The sequence below is a fragment of the Pleurodeles waltl genome, chromosome 1_2 (assembly GCF_031143425.1).
Source record: "Pleurodeles waltl isolate 20211129_DDA chromosome 1_2, aPleWal1.hap1.20221129, whole genome shotgun sequence".
In the NCBI taxonomy this organism is placed as follows: Eukaryota; Metazoa; Chordata; class Amphibia; order Caudata; family Salamandridae; genus Pleurodeles; species Pleurodeles waltl.
In genome coordinates, this window is record NC_090437.1 from 646269572 (window position 1) to 646291647 (window position 22076).

A 22076-nucleotide genomic window follows, 5' to 3' on the forward strand; every position below is an offset into this window, starting at 1 on the left:
CACCAACAGGCCTTGTAATGGCAGGCCTGAGACAAGGTAAAGGGGCTACTTAAGTGGGTGGCACAACCAGTGCTGCAGGCCCACTAGTAGCATTTATTCTACAGGCCCTAGGCACATATAGTGCACATTACTAGGGACTTATAAGTAAATTAAATAGTCCAATCAGGTATGATCCAAGGTTACCATGTTTAAAGGGGAGAGCATATGCACTTTAGCACTGGTTAGCAGTGATAAAGTGCACAGAGTCTTAAAGCTAGCAAAAACAGTGTCCAAAAAGTGGAGGGAGGCAGGCAAAAAGTTAGGGGTGACCACCCTAAGGCTGTCAGGTCTAACAAGGGGCCTATAGGAAAATGGGGCCACTGAGCATCATAATGACCATCATCACTAGCTACGAGGCTCATGAGTAGCATGCCTCTTTCTCACTAAGCATGAACTGCGCCCTTGACTACGTCTTAGAGCCACAGAAGGTGCTTGATTGATAGTGACAGTGGCAGGTAGGGCCTGCCGGCACCCATTTTGGGGACTAGCACTTACTTTTCCTCACCAAACTTTGACCCTGAGCAAGAAAGAGAGAAAAACATAAAAAGAGGAAGGAAGAGAAAGTGGAAAAATCAGAAACAATCGAAAAGAGGGACAAAAAATGAACTAGCAGAGTGAAATAAAGGGGCAAGGACCAAATGGTGGTGGAAGAAAGAGGCATGAGGTAGAATACAGACTACGCATCCTTGGTATTCGTTAGTCCCAACAATCAGGATTGCCGGCTGCGGACTTCAGAGAAGAACTTTGGGCACTGGCACGTCTAACTTTCCAAATTAAGGACTGGTCAAAGACTGCGGGAAGCTCAAACCATTCTAACATGGGTACGTCAAAAGTAGTATACTGTTGATCCCAGCACACCCCCATAGTGGCCAGTGAAGCACACAGGGTGACAGCAATGACGGAAAGAGTATACTATAATTTATCAAATCCCATTCCTGTAGCCCTTTACTTTAGCCAAGCTCAGCTATCATCAAAATATCTACTCTCTTATTATAATTTATGCTGACCGTGACAATATGAAAAAGCACAACATCTACCTCTTGCAGCTGTGTTATGTGCAGTTTCGTATTGTCCACAAGCCTGAATGACTGAAACCACATCAGGGTCTGGGGAGGACCAAGAGGATAGAACTTCCCTGTGCTGTTGGGCAAATCATGGAGAGTGGGCAATCAACATGGTAAAGGATGGCTTTTTGTACTTAAATAAAGCTTGGTATGTGTAGTGTAATTTGCAGAAAATTATGAATCCTGTATGTTACAGGTTCCAACACGAGTGGAAAACCTCAGCCCTTCACCCATATGAGGACAATAAAATGTACACCTCTGACAACACCAAACAGGGCAGATTTGGAGACAGAATGTGAATCTGTGAGAGGGAATCTGATGGATGAGAGAGAAAGTTTGAGGTGAGACGATCCTTAGGGAAATCAGGCGGGGAAAGAGAGTTCTGTGTAATGTTTACTGGGAGGCTAAATGACAGTGTGCCTTAAGACAATAGACCAAAAGGAAGAGAAGGGGAGTGACAAGAAAGAACAGATTGTGTAGAAGAGAAAAGGTTAAAGCTAGAGTAAGTGGGGCAGGGTCAGACTGGCCTGTTGGGCAGTGCCTGGCCGACTGTTCTGACAGTTCAGTGTGTGGGCCAGTATTTTGTGGGCTGACATTATAGTCTGGTGAGCTGGTTGTCACTCTACATTGCCATGTATTACCACAAAGCTTGTCTGCAGCAAGCACAAATGCATGCAATCTCCCATAACTTGCAAAACACCTATCGGGCATGTCTTCACAAGTTTAGAACTGCAGCAATATTCAGAATGTGGGTCACTTTTTAGTTACTTGATTCACTAATCGGGGACACTTTTATTTTGGTGTCAGGACTATTTTCTTTTGCAGCCCAACCATGGGTGGGTGAGTAAAGAAGGGAACCATGAGAACAGCCTGTAAGAAAAGAGACATGCAAGAAATGGAGTAACGGGCAAAGGAACGTAAAAGCGGGGGAGAGATTGCCTGCTTTACATAAAATTATATTTCCTAAGAAGCAATCTTTATTTCAAATACCATTTATTTTTTAAACCTGCAAACTCCCCCTTTTTATGGTGACATAATGTTTATAATTATGGCTGGAAGGTGAAGTAGACAGAAGCTCCCTTCCTCATCCCACACTCTTTCAACTGGCATTGGCCTTTAGAGGAGGCTGGAAAAGGAACAATGAACAGTTTGAGGACAGCTGTGCCCCCTGCAAGTCTGAGTAATCAAAATGTCCTGGAGAGGCTGGGAATGATGTGTCCAGTCCGGGACAGGTAACTGCAGGAGGGAATGGAAATGGTGAATAACACTGTAGGCCACACACCATGTACTGTTCTGTTCTGCTAGGGCTCAGCAGAAACAGGGAGATGTGAAAATGGGGAAAAACGCCAAAGGCTAGACACTGAACTCTTTCTCCTCACCCCCTCACCCTCAGACTCAGACTCAGACTAAGAATAGGCAAAACACACTTTGCTGTTTTTAGGGGCCTGCACATTACGGGCAAAAGGTGTTGGCGGCAGGCAAATGTTCAAGGACAGAACTTTGGCTTAAAAGGCTTGTCGGTGGATGGGTATTCCAGGCGACCCTGAAAGTAGCCTCATACATCAGACTAAGGTGCAGCATCAGTCATGGACAACCATAGGTTCTCACCCTAGCAAAATGCCAGCAGCTCTGCTGCCTCAGGGAAAATAAGACATTGAACAATGATATTCAGTTTTGCCACCATCCCATGCCAAGAGCTTTCTGGGCTGGTTCAAAGTCACGAGCTTCTGTCTCTAGATTAATCAAATATGTACCCCCATCCCTGATTGCCTATATGCACCTGGGGACTACATGCTCTACCTTGCTCACCATAAGGCAAAGTCATTACACCCTAAGGAGTGACACTATCATTTACAACACTTATATATGTACAACCGTATTACGAATTTTCTAACAAAATGCTAAATAAAAGTACTTTTATGGCAAACACTATAAAAAAATAATTGAAACAATTATGCAAATCGGGAACGCCTAGAATGTTTGAACATTTGTGTTGTACCTGGCTTTTTGACAGGGACATCCCTAAACTTTTTGCCTCCTTCCTCCTATTTTTTCTGACCTGTTGTTGTTGGCTTTTGACCTCTGGGCACTTTACCACTGCTAACCAGTGCTAAAGTGCATATGCTCTCTGTGTAAATTGTACTATTGATTGGTTTATCCATGATTGGCTATTTAATTTACTTATAAGTCCCTAGTAGAGTGCACTATATGTGCCTAGGGCCTGTAGATTAAATGCTGCTAGTGGGCCTGCAGCACTGGTTGTGCCACCCACTTCAGTAGCCCCTTAACCTTGTCTCAGGCCTGCCATTGCAAGGCCTGTGTGTGCAGTTTCACTGCCACTTCGACTTGGCATTTAAAAGTACTTGCCAAGCCTAGAACTCCCCTTTTTCTACATATAAGTTATCCCTAATGTGTGCCCTAGGTAACCCCTAGAGCAGGGTGCTGTGTGGGTAAAAGGCAGGACATGTACCTGTGTAGTTATATGTCCTGGTAGTGTAAAACTCCTAAATTCGTTTTTACACTACTGTGAGGCCTGCTCCCTTCATAGGCTAACATTGGGGCTGCCCTCATACATTGTTGAAGTGGCAGCTGCTGATCTGAAAGGAGCAGGAAGGTCATATTTAGTATGGCCAGAATGGTAATATAAAGTCCTGCTGACTGGTGAAGTCGGATTTAATATTACTATTCTAGAAATACCACTTTTAGAAAGTGAGCATTTCTTTGCACTAAAATCTTGTTGTGCCCTTCAATCCATGTCTGGCTAGGTTTAGTTGACAGCTCCTTGTGCATTCACTCAGACACACCCCAAACACAGGGTACTCAGCCTCACTTGCATACATCTGCATTTTGAATGGGTCTTCCTGGGCTGGGAGGGTGGAGGGCCTGCCCTCACACAAAGGACTGCCACACCCCCTACTGTGACTCTGGCAGACAGGATTGAACTGAAAGGGGGCTTGGTGCATTTCTTAGACACTCTTTGAAGTCACCCCCACTTCAAAGGCACAACTTAGTATAAAACAGGGCCTCTGCCCTACCTCATCAGACACTTGCTGGAGAAGAAACCTGAACCAGAAACTACAACCTGCAAAGAAGAACTGCCTGGCTGCTTAAAGGACTCACCTGTCTGCTTTTCTACAAAGGACTGCTGCCTTGCTGTTGGCCTGCTGCCTTGCTGAACTGCCTGGCTGCTTAAAGGACTCACCTGTCTGCTTTTCTACGAAGGACTGCTGCCTTGCTGTTGGCCTGCTGCCTTGCTGTACTCTTGTCTGGCTGTAAAAGTGCTCTCCAAGGGCTTGGTTAGAGCTTGCCTCCTGTTCCCTGAAGTCTCAGGACCAAAAAGACTTCTCTTTTTCACTTGGACGCTTCGTGCGCCGAACTTTTCGGCGCACAGCTTGTTCCGAGGCGAGAAAAACGCTGCACACCGATGCTGATTGACGCGACGCCTTCAGGACGACCGAAACTTTGACGCCGCCCGACTTCCAAGGAGAAATCGACGCAACGCCTGCCGTGAGAGTGAAATTTTGACGCACAGCCCCGCGGAACGACGCGCAGCCGGAAAACAAGCAGGAGAATCCACGCTCAGACCCGGGACATCTGGTAATCCCCGCGATCCACAGAAAGACTGTCCGCGCGCCGGAACACGACGCACGACTTCCCCGCGTGAAAAATAATGACGCAAGTCTGTGTGTGCTGGGGAGAAATCGACGCACACACCATTTTTCCACGTATCTCTTCTTCTGCGGCCCTTTGCAGAGATTTCCACCAGAAACCAGGTACTTTGTGCTTGAAAGAGACTTTGTTTGCTTTTTAAAGACTTAAGACACTTTATATCACTTTTCAGTGATATCTTTACAAATTCATATTGCATCTTTGATCGTTTTGACCTGCAAATACCCAGATAAATATTATATATTTTTCTAAACACTTTGTGGTGTATTTTTGTGGTGTTATATTATGGTATTGTATGATTTATTGCACAAATGCTTTACACATTGCCTTCTAAGTTAAGCCTGACTGCTCGTGCCAAGCTACCAGAGGGTGGGCACAGGCTGATTTTGGATAATGTGTGACTTACCCTGACTAGAGTGAGGGTTCTTGCTTGGACAGAGGGCAACCTGACTGCCAACCAAAAACCCCATTTCTAACAATTTGCTTGCAAAAGCTTTAATTTACTTGCGGGTGAATAATTCTTGATGCAGAATTTAGGGAAAATCATTGTTTAAAGGCGGCTATGTAACTGAGAGAAGTAGAGCAGTCAGTCACTATGAGGCAGAATCAGTCTGCATGTAGGAGTATTATTAAGGTGCACTATGTGCACCCATAGGCAAACAATCATAATGTGCTCTTGAATGTAGTGACACTATGAGAAATATACTACCTCCAAGCCCCCCTCTCTGCACACTTAAAATACACGTCTCCCAACTGCCACTAAGTCACCACAATGCCAAAATGTAACCGAATCCAGTTTCGACGATTTGAAGAAACATTGTAGAACAAGAGTAGCCTTTCTTAACATCTTGAATTCAAAGAATGCAAAGACTTTCTGAGAGAAGCCAGGAACCCTGGCCTAAGCTTTTTTTGCAATTTGAACCTCAAAGCAATTCACAAAAATGCAGAAACAAGTATACATCAAACAGATACACAGATTATGATGTTTTTAATTCACATGTAAAACATTTTATACAAAAGAAAAGGTTTTTTATGATAGGGTAACAACTTTTCAAAATGTGATTTTATTTCTAAAAGAACTAAGTGATAATTTAGATTCTAGCTTTCTTTTTGTCAGCACGTCCTGGTGCTTTAAATGAGGTCACCCATCATCCATACTAGATACTGTTAGCTGTACATGCGCTGCTCCCATTAAATAATGTAGGGATCCAAACTTAATTTTTAACCTTCAATATCACATTCCTTCACATTTAGGGTGTGTATGTTATTTTTTTTTAGTTTCTATGTTTCCTTGTTATGTGTATAATCTTTATAAGTCTATTAACATTAATAAATTGTCTAATTAGTCGCGACCCCCCGAATAAGTGTTGTAATCCACCCCACCCCCGTTGAAGAACCGCTGAACAAGAGACTTGCAGAGTCCATATAATTAAACTAAACATTCATTTTTAAATAGTAAAAAAGAACAGTGCCACTTTGCTGTGAACACATAATGCCATAATGTAAGGGATGGAATCAAAGTAAACAGTTTGCAGAACAAGAACGCAAACGGAATATGTCAAGAGGTGCCTTATGTGTACACAAGGGGCTGAAAATTGACATAATACTTTTATGCTTGTAGACTATTTGCAATGAACATTTAACCAGATCATCCCGGGCAGCCTGTGATTACAAAGCATAGGTCAGCAGTCGGCCACCGAACAACGCACGGAGATTATAATGCAATTATGAAGCTCAGAAGAACAAAAGCACAATATTTCTATAAGGCGAACCAGGGGTCGTATCATGATGGGCTTGACTGGCACGGTGCAGAGCCAAACGCATGTTTAAGGAAAACCAGTCCCTTGAGTTAGTGCTTTATTTGCCCATATTAACACCAGGAATCAGTTAGCAAGGTTTGCCTCTTTTTGTGTCTGAGCTGTGCTGTCTGAAAATAGAGCACTAACTCTGAGAAATATCGGGTTAAGTTAATTAACGTTCTGCATGGAAGGGACATCAAACAAGCGCTGGGCTCCGACACAGCATTTTTGACACGGCCCCTCGTTTATAATGCGGCAGCTTCTTTATTTACATGAACATAGTAAAAATAAAAGCACAAAACTTAAATTGACGGTTTCACGGAGGTAGGAAAGGCTGGGCTTGTCTTTGCCCTCTGTCTGTATCTTGTTGGGATTTACATCGGAGCTAATTACAGGGCCGAGGACAAATTAGTTCGATAACAGGCTAGGTTCTTGCTTCAAGTAAAGGACAAGACTTCAAACAAACAGGTGCATCCCCGACATCTTTTCCGAATACGGATGTAAAAAGCTAGAGTCACAGCTAATATTTTCAAGTCTGATCCCGTGTCTGTCCAGGAAGGCTACCAATCAAACGCTGCCATCGATGCCTCTAGCTTTAGAAAGACATAATTATCAGAGGCAAAAAGGGCCTAAATGGACGCTGCGAATAATTACAGCCATTTTCTCTTACAGTGGGATTAGGTTGCTTGCCTGAAGGCTTTCACGGCCACCTCCTAGCAACGTCAGCAGTTCCCTTGGCAAGAGCCTCCTGGGAGTGAGTTTCACACAGCGACTGCTGGAAACAAACACTCGCGCCAAATAACTTCTCAATTCCTTATTGATGAGGAAATGTTTCGCGTGAGTGAGTCATAGAAAGGGGAGAGGTGTTCTCATTGTTTGAATGAATTGTTTGGTTGTTTGCTAGGGTTTTTGTCTTTGAATGGTTTAAGTTCCCCACAAAAATGATTGGCACAACTGAGTGTTGCCAATTCTATCTGGAGCCATTGATTTCAAGGGTAAACACGATATAATTCTGCTAATCTTTATTCGAATGTGTCAGTGAAGTCGTGCTCATCCTACATTTCGCCTCAAAACACATTTTAAGGGTAAAGGGAGAACAGACGTTTTGCTGGTAAGGAAAACCTAAACATGCCGATTCTCCATCTCTTCAAAACTGTTCAAACCCCACTCCAGCAAACTCTCCTCCCCGGAAAATGTATAAATGTATTGAAGGGCTCCTGAAAATCTGTCATCCTGGCCACCTCGCACTTGTAAAAAGTCCCTGCTGGAGGTTGAAGCTTCTAAGCAGGTGCCGGTGCCTATATATTGCCACAAATCCTAGTCAGCAGTCTCTTTCAGACAACCGAATTCCTAAAAGGAACTTCTATCTGCCCTATATACCAAGTGCATGTGCAAAGTATGTATAGGTGCCAGGACTGAACCAATGCTGTTAGCAAGAGACACGACTTCATTTGAAAGTTTCACCTGCTAAGTACAAATCAAAGCCCACGGTTATAATTTCTAGAATATCTAATCAATGAATAATGTTTTTGAGCTTTTTCCCCATATAAGTCTAATGTCTTTGTGAAGAGTACAGATGTGACATCAGGGGCTATATTAAAGGGTGCATTTTCCCTGTTTGCACCAAGTGGCATCTCTTAACCAGGTGCACCAGCTGCAAACAGAGAAAACGTGCGCTACTGTGATGAATGCGCGGACCTCAGGGCAGCGATGAACGTGCGCTGTCCTGGGGGCAGCACATTCAAGTGAAAGACACAGAAACTCTTTAAAAGCTGCTCCGGGTTTCACAGAGAAGGCAGTAACCTGACCGCACTTTCAACAAAGACCATAGATTCCCTTGCAGGCCGCTGCAGTGAGTGACTGCACCTGCCTGCAAGGAGATGTCTGGGGGGGTCCATGGGACTTCCTTTCACACCTTGAGAGGACTGCCCTCAGGGGTGCACAAACAGTAAAACATATTTTTGTGGCACACTTTAAGTGCGTCTCCTAAGGGCATGTTTGCCTCTGTGCCCGCATGTCTAATACAGCTGGGGTGCAGAGCCAAGATGATTCCCTCATTCACTACATGTGTGCCAATGCTACTGGTATAACAAAAGAGGCCACACAGGAATCTGTGGCCCCTTCTGCAACACCAAAGTGCCCCAGTGGTGCACAAATAGGCAAAGCAATCACCTCCATCCTTACGAGAAACCCTTGGAGGCATGACATGCAATGAGAGCACTGGCAATATAGAACAAGCTTTCGTTGCGCTGCAAGTATGCTCGATATGACAAAGGGTTCAGGGATCTAAATATGAATTTATTATGCTATCAGTCAGACTGAGTGCAACCACAACTGATTTAGATCTCTCACAGCAGCAACAAAACAGCCCTGCACATGGAACTGGAAACAGCCCATTACCTCTCCTCTTGATGAACTGCGCACTGACTGTCTGCAGATAAGTTCATTAAAAGGAATATTTGGGCAGCCAAACAAGAATTGTTAGAGGAAGGAACAGATGCCAGGCTTAAGGAGGAACTGGTTGGTAAGGATGTGGAAAATAATTGTCTCTGAGTCTCCTATGCTGCTCAGGACAGACATGAACTCTTCGATAGGTTGTAGCAGCGGTGTAGTTATCAAAAGTACAGCATGTGTAGTAGGAACAGAGCCCTTGGGTCTGACAGACTCACTGCACATCTGCTATGTTTGCATTTTACTATCCAAATGGAGTTGGAGGATTAGGGTCCGTGCCACCCTTGCTAAACCACTAAATCGTGGCAGTAATTTTTGTAATATGTGCAATAGAGCAAAACATTTATATATATGCCCAATTCGTCTCAGTGAGTGGGGTGTTGGACTGTGGTAGAAAGACATGATTTAACTTATGTCTTGTTATGTGTGGCATAACTAATTCAAACAAAAAAGGCAGGCTATAGAGCTGGTGGTGACTGGTGCGACCATCTTTGCTGGTGCCACCCCCCATGACATCCTTCTCCACAGACTCCCTCACTACCATATTCCAACAGTGCTCCTCATCTCTCAGTAGCCCCTCTTGCATGTATTTAACTTCTTTTATAGCTTTACACATTACATAGATATGTATATAGTATTCAGAGACAATGACACTTAAGTGTGTAAATCAATGTACTAGAAATGTTACATAGATAATGAGGACAAAAATGTATAGAAGTCACGCAGAATCCATACGGGTAGGCATTATATGTTGTGAGTGTTTGGTCTGGAGAAACACAAACTCAGGATTTGAAACGTAATGTGTTTTTTAGGATTTTCCTTACCAATAAGAATGTATTACTATCCAAAGTAATTGTTTTTATCAACCTTAGGATAATGAAAGATTGGGAATAAGACTTCCAATTCCATGCCTTGCACTTTGCATACTACTGTTTGATTCTGGTTCATAGCTCTCTGTGTTATATTAGAATTATAGCATATGAACTGAAAGTAACAAAAGAATCTCTGTGCCAAAAGCGGTAACCCATTGAGCAATCTATGTAAAATACAATTCTGTGTTCTGCATGATACTAGTTGTACTTTGTAGGAGGAACATTAACCCACTGGTCTACTTTATGAGTCAAAATTGTGACTAGACAGTACCAAAAGCTCTCCCACAAATACAATAAACACCAGACTTATCTTGACATTTTTATTATCCCCCGAAAATTGCTTAACACACAAGGAACTCTGCAGCAGGTGACTTTAACCCCATAGGACTTTTGAAAATGCAGGGCCTTAAAGCTTCCAAGCTTGGCGTGGCACTGTCACCCTAAAACGAGCACTGTAAAATCCATTGAAAGGCCCGATATTCTAATTTTGCTTTAAGTTACACTGTGTAGCTGACAGTAAGTTTCTCAGGTGGGGTGAGGAAGACTGAAAGAAGCCAAGCAAGCTGTTTGATATCAAAACATTACACATTTTGAGTCGAGTTTGTATTGTTACTCTTGGTTAAAGTATTTAGTAAAACCATTAAAAGATCCGCTGATCTAATGACATTTGTTGCCACCCTCCTCTCACTGGACATCGGAAGTATGGAGCAGTTAATGCTTGGGAGTAGGTTTAACAATATTAACTATTCCCGTGAATGGAGCTACAAGATTAAAACGTGTTTAATCCACCCTAAAATGTTATACCACTTTATTAAGCCATCATCAAATTGATAAATTCGATCTTCCTCTCTTGTGTATTCAACGGAATGGCCACATTTTGCAACAAGTTCAAATTCTGGAAACGCAAACAGGGCCAACCTTCCAGTGTCAAGTAACCATTACACTGGTTAATATTCATTTTGTTATTCGTGTACTCACAAAATGGCAAAATGTAGGTATTAAGAACTATACAAAAAACGACCATATTAATTAAGTGTCTACTGAGGCTCAGTGAGCACAGTATTTGCCCCGGAACGCACTGTATGTTGAAACGATTAGAACAAACTCAAACATTTGTTAAGCACTAACAAGGAAGTCAAACCTTTTCCCTGACCCTACCCATAACTGTCAACACTGCATTAACTGTCTAAGAGAAAATCAAGTCCTTTGGCTGTTCTGACCTCGTTTGCTGATCCTGTTCCTTTAAAGGTCAAACAAATGCTTATAAACCAGCAGACTGTCCGATCTGGGATTTAAAGTCACTGTGTCTGGTAATATGACACATTTATGAGGTACAGATCGGGAGCGCGCTAGTCCACATCTTTATCGGACATCTGCATCTACCTCACTCCTTGTGCCATGTCACATCCTTTATCTTAGGATGGATAACTACACTGACACGGTTAATGTACCACTACTTCACTCCTTTGCATCAAGCTCGTACCTTTCTATTAAAACACAGCATTTCACTGCCCAGAACATAAGTCAATCACGGAGAATGTATTGCATTAGATTTGATTTGGTGACGAGGCATTAATATTTCTTACAGCAACAGGAGCTTCAATAATCTGTGCAAAGTTTACATTTGCCTCCTCTTTAAAAGGGAATAAACACTCTCCTTCTGTACTACGAGGGTGAACTCTGTTTTGCGGGGGTCTTAGCTACAGATTGCAGTCAGTAGCAGAAGCACAGTCTTGATAATTTCTGAAGGGATGGTATTGTGATCGTTCTAAACTATAAGAGCTACAGTTGCCTTAGTGGGCTACCAGAGATGCTGTTATGTACCACAGTCCGGGCAAGTCTGTTTTCTGCATAGAAAAAAAAATGAAAGTAAACTCATGAGGACAATAGACATCATGCATCAACACATGTCTGCAATAGATACAGAAACGTAAAATCCTTCAATATATGATGCTCTATCTGTCTTCAGAGACATGGGCCTAGAATTGCTAAGTGGAGTTGTAACACTTATTTCCCGATTCGCTGTCAGTTTCCTGGAGCCAGCCCAATTTATATCAGACACACCACCCCTCTCGATGATGATCTTAAAGGGTCAGTCACTGTCAGGCACAGTCAATAATTAGGACATAGATGAGATTGTCAATGCACTCCAAGGAACTGATTGTCCCAGTGAATTGGTCAATGCTATACATTACCAAATCTAGGAAACACTCAGCAATCTCCATATAAGCTTTACATAGGTATGTAAGCAGTATCTTAATATACAGCTTTATGTAAAGGATCACAAAAAGAAGTGGAGCCCTAGATTCTCTTCACTACAGTTCTACAATTCAAGATTAAAGTACTACCGTTAGAGACTCTTCCAACATCTGGCAGGCATATACTCAAGCTTAACAGACCTTAGAATATTCAAAAACTGACCTGCAAATATGCAAGGCGCACTCAAAGGAGTGCAGGGTGTTCAGTAAAGACTGTGATTGTCAGTACATATTCAATGAGATACAGGAAGAGCAACATAAATTGATAGACATTTTCGCTGCGTGAAAGAAGAAATTGAGAAACAGCAGAAGGTTACATGACAGTGGGTGCTGCTGGACTGAGCTTGGAAAAAGTGGGAACATTTAAACTGTTTAACACTGTAATGGTGCCGAGACTGTCACAATAAGAGCACCTACAAATATCATGCACATATAGCGCCATGAGATCTGAAAAATTCCACCATCCTAATATGCACCATGGAGATTTGGTTCTGGATCCCTAGTTTGAAACATTTTCATTTAGTATTTCTGATACTGGCACACAAATACTGTTGTTTTCATAGGACTTCCAAGAACTTGCCTGGACATAGAAAACACCCTTGGGCTGGGCATAAAGCATCAAGAGGCTATAGTCGAGATTCTGTTTCGTTCTCCACCTGAATTAAAACAAGAAGAATTTGAGTGAGAACTGGAAAATATTAGACATTGAAACATTACATTCATTTCCTCTTTCCTTCACTCATAAAGCTGTTCAATCAAATGTAAATTTTGGTTCCCAATCTACCTATACAAATATATGCCACTGAGGTGTTAATGTGCACACCTACTTTGACTTGCACCAAAACAAAATATCACGATAAAGTGATATATCAAATGGCCTATAACAATTATAGGCAACATTAAAAAACGGATTCTTACTCTCTAGATGCCCAGAAGTATTCAGTGGCATTCCGACCATTTACAGCTGTAATACAGTTCGAGAAAGTTCCAAGCCACAGGTTCCTTACCTGTGAATTTCGAAACTTATGTGCAAACATAAAAACACATTTAATGTATATACTTTTTTTCCACACCCTTTAAAATCGGAATTTTGGAACTATGAGAAATCGATTGGGAAATGGGTGATCTTTTGTTTAAAAAAAAAAACAAGGCTCATAGGAACTGCTGCTTCTGTCACATATGAATTTAATTTACAAGAGGAAAGAATTTGTAAAATAGAGCTTAAGTATGGAAATATAGCTTCTATGATGCAGTGCTTCCCAGAACTGATATGCAAAGTAACTTTACACTTGATCAACACGTTATTAGGTTCAAATATCATGATTGAAATCAGAACTGAATTGATCATTTTGCAGTTACAAATGTTTCGAGATTGCATACTAAGTCAGACATATGGCAGTCTTGTATCTCTGTTACTTGAGTTCTAAATAATGCACAAAGTGCATCACGATGACAGACAAAAACGGTGACAGCAAAGTTTATGTTCATTTCATCAGCACGTTTATCAATCAACACACTGAATCGGAATGTGACAAGCTAAGAGCTTTTAATCTACCAAAAGGTACGGAAAGCATCATAAATGCTTACTATTATGCCTGCCATGGGAGTTAAACAACAATTTAAAAAGTTACTACACAAACATACATGGTGTGTTTGCTACCCCTCTTCTGCTCGTTTATCTGGGTTCAAAAGAAATCACCGCGAGCTTGCACTGATTATTAAGCATGGCATCATGAATATTGCTCACAACATTCATATCCCTTTAGTACATACATTCCATCCATTTAGTTAAATAAAAGATTAGGGCCTGAGCTAGAGAGAAATGCTAGTGGTGTGCTTCAACAATTGCATTTTGCTTCTCACCACATCAACAATATCATGTGTACAACTACTGCGGTTTTAGAAAGAATGCCAATCTACATGAAAACGTATTCACAAAAATTCACTTGAGTAATAACAAACGGTGTACCTTTTCATTATAGGTGCACGATAGTGCCTAACCAGTAACAGTAATACCTCGTTTACCATTACAACAAATTACTGCATGACACCCATTGTCATTGTGAATTATAAACAAAACGTTCAGTAACCCAGCATAGGGAAATAATTGAAAATGTCTATTTACTTTGTCACGTTTACGTGTAGCCAGGCATTTCACAAAGGGAATTTTGTTTCTTTACACATCATTAGACACTAATGGACACTGAAAAAAATCCACAGATTGAATGTGAATTAAAAGTTCACTCTTTTACCAACCGCAAATTGTTTTTTTCAGCAGGAGCTAAAGATTAAATTTATATGACATCTTTATCCATCTATTTGTCCTTACCTCAGTTTGCACATGCGTTACCCCGGCCTTCTGTACAGACTTGCTTGTGAGATGTTTAATTGCTTGTGTGATTTGTAGAACAGCATATGCAGTGATAGGTGCATTCCCTGTGTGTGTACACCTATATGTCCAGGTCTGTGTACATGCAGACATGCATAACTGTTTGTGTGAATGGAGTAGTGATGTTTCTGGTATGTGTGCCTCAGTGTTTGTAGGGGTGTTTGTATGTGCATAAATGTTGTGGAGTTGAACATCTCTGGCTCAATCATTCTGCTCCTCATTTCATCACTTAGCTGTCATGGTATATCCTCCTGGGAACAAGATTCAGGTTGCTAGTCTGTTGCAGGTGCTTTACATGATTTGTATAGTGATGGACAAATTACTTCCCTTCTGTAATGCCTTATTTATAAGAGACAATATCTAGTTGCAGATCCTTTACCTTAGAATTTTCCACAGGTGTCAGTCTGGATCTGGAGATTTTTCTCAAGAAGTACCCCTGCGAGCCATTTGGTGGTGTCGATCGGCTCTGCATCCACAGTTGGATCATCCGCATCAGAAATAAATGTGTAGGGTCCTATATGGGTGCCAGCCTGGCCCGCTGACCTCAGTTTCTTTTCACGACTTTCCACGCCAGAAGCGCGGAGCCATGAAGAACACTGACCACTGGTGCGCCAAAACTAGGGCCCTGAAAGGGGGGACTGTTTCCCTAGAATTCAGTTCGCAGAGCGGGGATGATGGCTGGGTCAGTAAGGAATTTGCAACTAGATATTGTCTCTACCAGATAAGGCGTTACCAAAGGTAAGTAACTTGGCTGTCTGACAGAGACATCTAGTTGCAGATTACTTACATTAGAATAGATACCCAGAAGTGGGTCTGTGACCTAAGATCACACTAGAAAGTCCTGCAGGACCTTACAGGCAAAGTGCCCATCTAAAACAGACCTGCCTGTCCAGGTGGTAGTGTTTGGTAAACCTGTGCAGAGATGCCCACGTTGCTGCCAGATAGATGTCAAGGACTGGAACTCCTCATGCTAATGCAGTGGTTGCAGCTTTAGATCTGGTAAAATAAGCATGTAAACCCTCAGAGGGTTGCTTCTTAGGCAGTAGAAGCACATTTTAATGCACATTTTAATGCAGAGTATGACCCATCTGGAGATGGTTCTCTTCTGAACTGTCCGACCTTTCTATGCACTCACATAACCAACAAGTAGTTGATCATCCACCAGGAACTCTTTGGTACGATCAAGATAGAACACCCACACTCTTTTTGGGTCCAGGCGGTGGAGTCTCTCCTCTTCTTTAGAAGGATGTGGAGGTGCATAAAAAGTAGGCAAGGTGATAGATTGGCAAACGTGGAAGAGCGTAACTACTTTTGGTAGAAAAGAGGCCATAGTGCGAAGCACCACTTTGTCAGGCTAGATGGAAAGGTAGGGCAGCTTATTTGACAACGCTTATAGGTCAATCACCCTGCAGGCAGATGTAGTAATCACAATGAAGGCTGCTTTCAAAGAGAGAAAGCAGAGAAGACAATTGTGGAGAGGCTCGAAAGGAGCACACATTAGAAATGTCAAAACCAAATTCAAGTCCCCTTGGGGCATAATGAAAGGAGACAGAGGAAACATATGAGTAAGGCCTTTAAGAGACCTATCAACAATAGGAGATTTAAACAAAGAGGGTTGACCAGGCAATCATAAGAAAGTAGAGATACAGCTAAATAACCTTTGAAAGTGCCCATTGCAGAGCCCTCCTGGGCCATTGAAAGTATAAACAAAAGGACTTCTGAGAGAGGGGCAGAAAGGGGGTGTTAGAAATGGGGTCTCTAGAAGGCAGTCGGTTTGCACCCAGTCCAAGTAGGGACCCTCACTCTAATCAGGATAAGGGAGATACCGCTCAGATAGCACCTGCTCACCCCCTTGGTAGCTTGGCACTAGCAATCAGGCTTATCTCAGGAGCAATGTGTAAAGCATTTGCACATAACACACAGTAATAAGTGAAAACACTACAAAAAGGACACCACACCAGTTTTAGAAAAATAGCCAATATTTATCTATATAAAACAAGACCAAATATGATAAGAATCCAACATACAGTAAGAAAAATATAAATGATGCAAGATTTACTCAAAACTACAGTTTCTTGAAGTCGATAGCTCCACCTGGGGCTATCACGGCATCGAGATCAACAAAACCAACAGTTCAGGCCGGCTGTGGCATTGCGGGCCAGCAACGGTGTTGGAAAGACCCGCAAACAGTACCTTGTATTTCCAGGGCGTCGTGATCCTCGCGGTGAGCTCCTGAGGGCGGCGTCACTGACGTCGCAGTGTCGGGTCCGGAGTCGGTGCAGGAGTCGTTGGGCCCTTGAGGTCAAACGTGTTAAAGATCGAACTCCAGGCTGATGAAGTCAGGTGCGCCGGCGTGGATGGTGTTGGGGCTGCGGTGCGAAGTGGGACGTACGGTGCCCACAGGTCACAGTGCAGGCAGCGACTTGGTGAAGGCGTCCAGCGGCGTCGGTGAGACCACAGCTGTGATGTGAAGTGGGGGTGAAGTGGGGCGGTGCGACGTGCGGTGTCCACAGGTCACGGTGCAGGCAGCGGCGTTGTCGTTGCTGAAGCGCTGTCGTCGGTAGGCATAAGCCAGTGGTGCAGGATGGGACAGTGCTTCGTGACCCTCACAAGCGGTGTCCACAGGCCACAGTGCAGGCAGGATGCCGGGGGACAACACAGGAGTCAATGGTGCTGGTGTCGGTGGACCAGGGCTGCGGTGCGGGATGGGACGGTGCTTCGTGTACCTCACGAGCGGTGTCCACAGGCCACAGTGCAGGCAGCGGCACTGGTGTCAGCAGGAGTGATGTCGTCGGGGATGCCCAGGCTGTGGTGTGAGCAGGCAATGCCGAAGTGCGCGGCCCACAGGTCGCAGTGCAAACAGCGGCTCAGTGAAGTCGTCCGATGATGGCATTGGTGAGACCAGGGTCGCGGTGCTAAACAGGGCAATGCTACTCCGTGTGGCGTTGGTAGGTCACGGTGCAGGCCAGCGGCGTCGTTGGCGGCGTCTCAGTGGTTTCTCCTCTTGAACAGCGCAAAACACACAGTTCCCAGTGCTGCAGGTCAAGGAAACCAAAGTCTTTGGTGTCCCTGAGACTTCCAACAGGAGGCAAGCTCTACTACAAGCCCTTAAAGAATTTTCTCAAGCAGGACACACAGCAAAGTTCACCCTTTGCACTCTTTTCAGGCAGAAGCAGCAACTGCAGGCCAGTCCAGCAAAGCAACACAGCAAAGGGAAAGTACTCCTCCTTCAGCTCTTCGCCTAGGCAGAGGTTCCTCTTGATTCCAGAAAGATTCTAAAAGTCTGGGGTTTTGGGTCTTCTTCTTTTACCCAGTTCTGCCTTTGAAGTTGGCAAACTTCAAAGCAAAGTCTCAAGTGTTTGCAAAATCCTTCCTTGTCCAGGCCAGGCCCCAGACACTCACCAGGGAGTCAGAGACAGCATTGTGTGAGGGCAGGTACAGTCCTTTCAGGTGTGAGTGACCACTCCTCCCCTCCAGCACAGATGGCTAATCAAGATATGCAGGTTACACCCCAGACCCCTTTGTGTCACTGTCTAGAGGAGAGGTGTGAACAGCCCAACTGTCAAACTGACCAAGATGGGGAATCCACAAACAGGCAGAGTCACAGAATGGATTAAGTAAGAAAATGCCTACTTTCTAAAAGTGGCATTTTCAAACTAACAATTTTAAAACCAACTTCACTAAAAGATGCATTTTTAAATTGTGAGCTCAGAGGCCCTAAACTCCACATTTTTATCTGCTCTCAAAGAGAATCTCCGCTTTAAGGATATTTAAAGGCAGCCCCCATGTTAACCTATGAGAGAGGTAGGCCTTGCACAGTGAAAACCAAATTTGGCAGTAATTCACTGTTAGGACATTTAAAACACACTAGTATATGTCCTACCTTAAACATACACTGCACCCTGCCCCTGGGGCTACCCAGGGCCTACTTAGGGGTGCCTTACATGTAGTAAAAGGGAAGGTTGAGGCCTGGCAAGTGGGTACACTTGCCAAGTCGAATTGACAGTTTAAAACTGCACACACAGACACTGCAATGGCAGGTCTGAGTCATGTATACATGGCTACTAATGTGGGTGGCACAACCAGTGCTGCAGGCCCACTAGTAGCATTTGATTTACAGGCCCTGGGCACCTCTAGGGCACGTTACTAGGGACTTATTAGTAAATCAAATATGCCAATTATGGATAACCTAATCCACAGTACAATTTATATGGGGAGCACTTGCACTTTAGCACTGATTAGCAGTGGTAAAGTGAGCAGAGACAATAAACCAGCAAAAACAGACCTAACAAAATAGAAGGAAGAAGGCAAAACGTTTTGGGATAACCCTGCAAAAAGGACCATTTCCAACAGGGGGTCAACAGACTGGCCTCTGCACAATGCCACAATTTGTTTAAAAAAACAGGTGTATACCATTTTAGTGGAGGGACGCCTGGCTGCCAAGATTACATTACAGACTTCGGGCAGATGGTTGAAAGCTGTCAACTGTCACTGCTCACTCTCCACACAAGAAGGTGGAGACCAGTCAGGTACGGGTGGAGAACCCTCCCCTGCTGGGGTAGCTTGACAGGAGGATCGATGGCCAAGTTCATTAGCACGCAATACCAGTTCCTTCGTGCCCAGTCCAGAGCCACAAGGATGACTTGGGCCAGGTCGTTCTAGACCTTCTTGAGAACTCTGAGCAGAGGTGGTATAGATGGAAAGGTGTACATGAGGCCCGGTGTTTTACTCAAATCAAAAAGCATCGCTGAGCAATTGCCGCCTTGGAAACTCCAACATGCAATACTGCTGATGTTCTCTGTGGAGGTGAACAGATCTAACCAAGGCTCTCCCCACTGCTGGAAGAGACCTAGCGCCAGCTCTGAAAGGAGATGTCATTCGAGATCGACTAAGCATTGAAAGATGAGTTTGTCCGTTTTGACATTCAGAGAGCCCACCAGATGCTGAACCACCAGGGAGATACTGTGTCGTTCCAACCATGTTGAGATGTGCAGATCCTCTTGACAAAGGGTCCACGTCCTCACTCTGCCCCGTTTTTTGCAGTACCACATGACATTGGTGTTGTCTGTGAACACCTGCACTTCCTTCCCCATGAGAGAGGGAAAAAATGCTTTCAATGCTAGCCTGATCGCCTGATGATCCAGCAAGTTGATGTGAAGTCTTGACTCCACCGGAGACCAGTTGCCTGTATCTCATCCTCTCCTAGATGGCCTCCCCATCCCAACCATTACTATCAGATCTGGTTGGGGAAGAGAGAAGGATCTGCCTCTGGACCAGTCATTATTCGTTAACCACCACTGCAGATCTCGTGCCGTTCCCTCCGAGATCTGGACCCAGTCAGAAAGATTCCCCTGATGTTGCACCCATTGGAACATCAGGTCCCATTGCATAGCCCACATATGCCACCTAGCATATGTGGTCAGCAGGAGACCATGAGGCCCAGCAGATTGAGAGTCATTCTCACTGAAATCAAGAATAGAGGCTTAAACATCAGTATCATAGCCTGAATATCCTGTACTAGCCACCCAGAAGGATAAGCCCGCAACTGCACTGGGTCCAGAACAGCGCCAAAGAAAGGGAGCATCTGAGTGGGAGTCAGGTGTGCCTTTGCACTTTTATAGTGAACCCCAGTGAATGCAGGAGGTCTGCCATAGTCTGGAGGTGGAAGACAACAGCCTGGGGTGAGCCCGCCTTCAACAGCCAGTCATCAAGATAGGAGAAGACTGAAACCCCTGATCTGCACAGATGAGCTGCGACCACCACCATCCCCTTGGTGAAGACCTGAGGGGCGCTGATAAGGTTAAAGGGAGAACAGTGAACTGAAAGTGCTTGTGGCTTACAGTAAACCAAAAGTAATGTCTGTGGGTAGGCAGGACGGGAATGTGAAAGTGAGCATCCTGTAAGTCCAACACTAACATCCAGTCTCTAGGGTTCAGGGCAGATAAAACGTGAGCCAGAGTGAGCATTTTGAACTTCTCCTTTTTGAGGAAGAGACTGAAAGACCAGAGGTTTAAGATAGGGCAGAGGCCCTTGTCCTTTTTGGTAGCCAGAAAGTAGTGGAAATAACAACCACAACCTCTTTCTGGCACAGGGACCCTCTCTATGGCTTGGTAGGCCAAGACAGCCGTATTCTCGCGGAGAAGTGGCAAGTGATCCTCCGTCATCCAATTGTAGGATTGTGGCATGGTTGGAGAGGTAGACTTGAAGAGGAGAGAGTAGCCCCTTTGGACTATTTGCAAAAACCACTTGTCTGCCAGTGGAGCAGGTGATAGCAGATCCTGCCTCCAACTGTTCCCTTATGGGGAATTGTAAGACAAGAAGCAGCTCTGGGGGGGTGGGGACGGGGGTAGACTGGCCAGACCGCTGGCTCCCTTACCCATGAGAACAGTGGATCCCGCGTCCTTGGCCACACACAGCTTGGGCAGTATCCACGGAACAGTGGTTGGAGGGAAACGGACATGGCTGAGCAGCTCTTCCATAGCCATGAAAGGGGCAAAAAGACTGAGGGGGATGAGGGGCCGCCGCGAGGCCCAAGGACCAGGTTGCAGCATGAGAACCCTTGAAGTGCTTGAGCACTGTGTCTGCTTTCTCTCCAAAGAGATGGATGCCATCAAAGCACATGTCCAAATGATTGGCTTGGATATCCCCCGAAAAGCCAGATGTCCTCAAGCAGGCCACTGTCGATGGAACCGCTTTGCCCAGTGAGTTGGTCGTGTCCAGTCCACATCAGATTGTGAACTTTGGTGTGTCTCTCCCATCAGCAACTGCTTGGGAAAGTACAGCATAGGCCTCCTCCAGAACCTGTGGTAGAACTTGCGCAACCATGTCCCACAGCGTGTGGGAGTAATAGTAGAAAAGGCATGCAGTGCTCACGGACAGCAATGTCAGGCTGGCGGAAGAAAACACCTTCTTACCCAGTATATTCAGCCTCTTGGATTCCCTATTTAGGGTTGCGGAAGGGAACACGCCCTGGGAAGTGGAAGCTTGGATAACCAAGCTTTCAGTGGTGAGGTGTTGCGTTGGGAACCCTGGGCCACCCGGTGTAGGGCGATGGTGGCGGGCAATATTGCTGTTCATAGGTGCCCCTGTGCTTGGTTTGGACCAGGTACCCAACAGGACATCAGTAAGGGCCTCATTAACGGGCAATAGGGTTTCAGAGGATGAAGCCCTGGGTTGTCAGCAGATTAATCCTGACTGCCACTGAAGGCAGCTTGTGGCCCAGGACCTCGGACGCTTTTCGCACCACCATAGAGTAAGACGCTCACTCCTCCATAGCCACATTAGGGGGAGAAAGCATGCTAGAGTCTGAGGAAGTATCCAGATCACCAGCTTTACCCAGGTCAATTCGCCAGTCCATAGTGTCTTGGAGCTGGTATTCCATAGAGTCCAGGGACCCAACCCTTTCCTCACTTTGCCCCAACCCATACGAAAAAGAGTCAGGATCTGACATAAGGGGAAAGGCCCCTGTTGACGTTGGGGTCGCATGACATCGACCCGGCTCCATGTCAGCAATGAGGATAGGGTTGACGCCACCC

General features: G+C 44.6%; 1 protein-coding gene across 1 annotated transcript in view; it reads right to left on the reverse strand.

Moving 5' to 3' along the window:
- Positions 1-22076, reverse strand: part of MGAT4D (MGAT4 family member D) — a 625903-nt gene that overhangs the window by 166428 nt on the left and 437399 nt on the right. The window contains exon 7 of the mRNA XM_069242567.1: positions 12733-12808. Within this exon, the coding sequence (XP_069098668.1) occupies positions 12733-12808 (76 nt within the window). The remainder of the gene's footprint in view (positions 1-12732; positions 12809-22076) is intronic.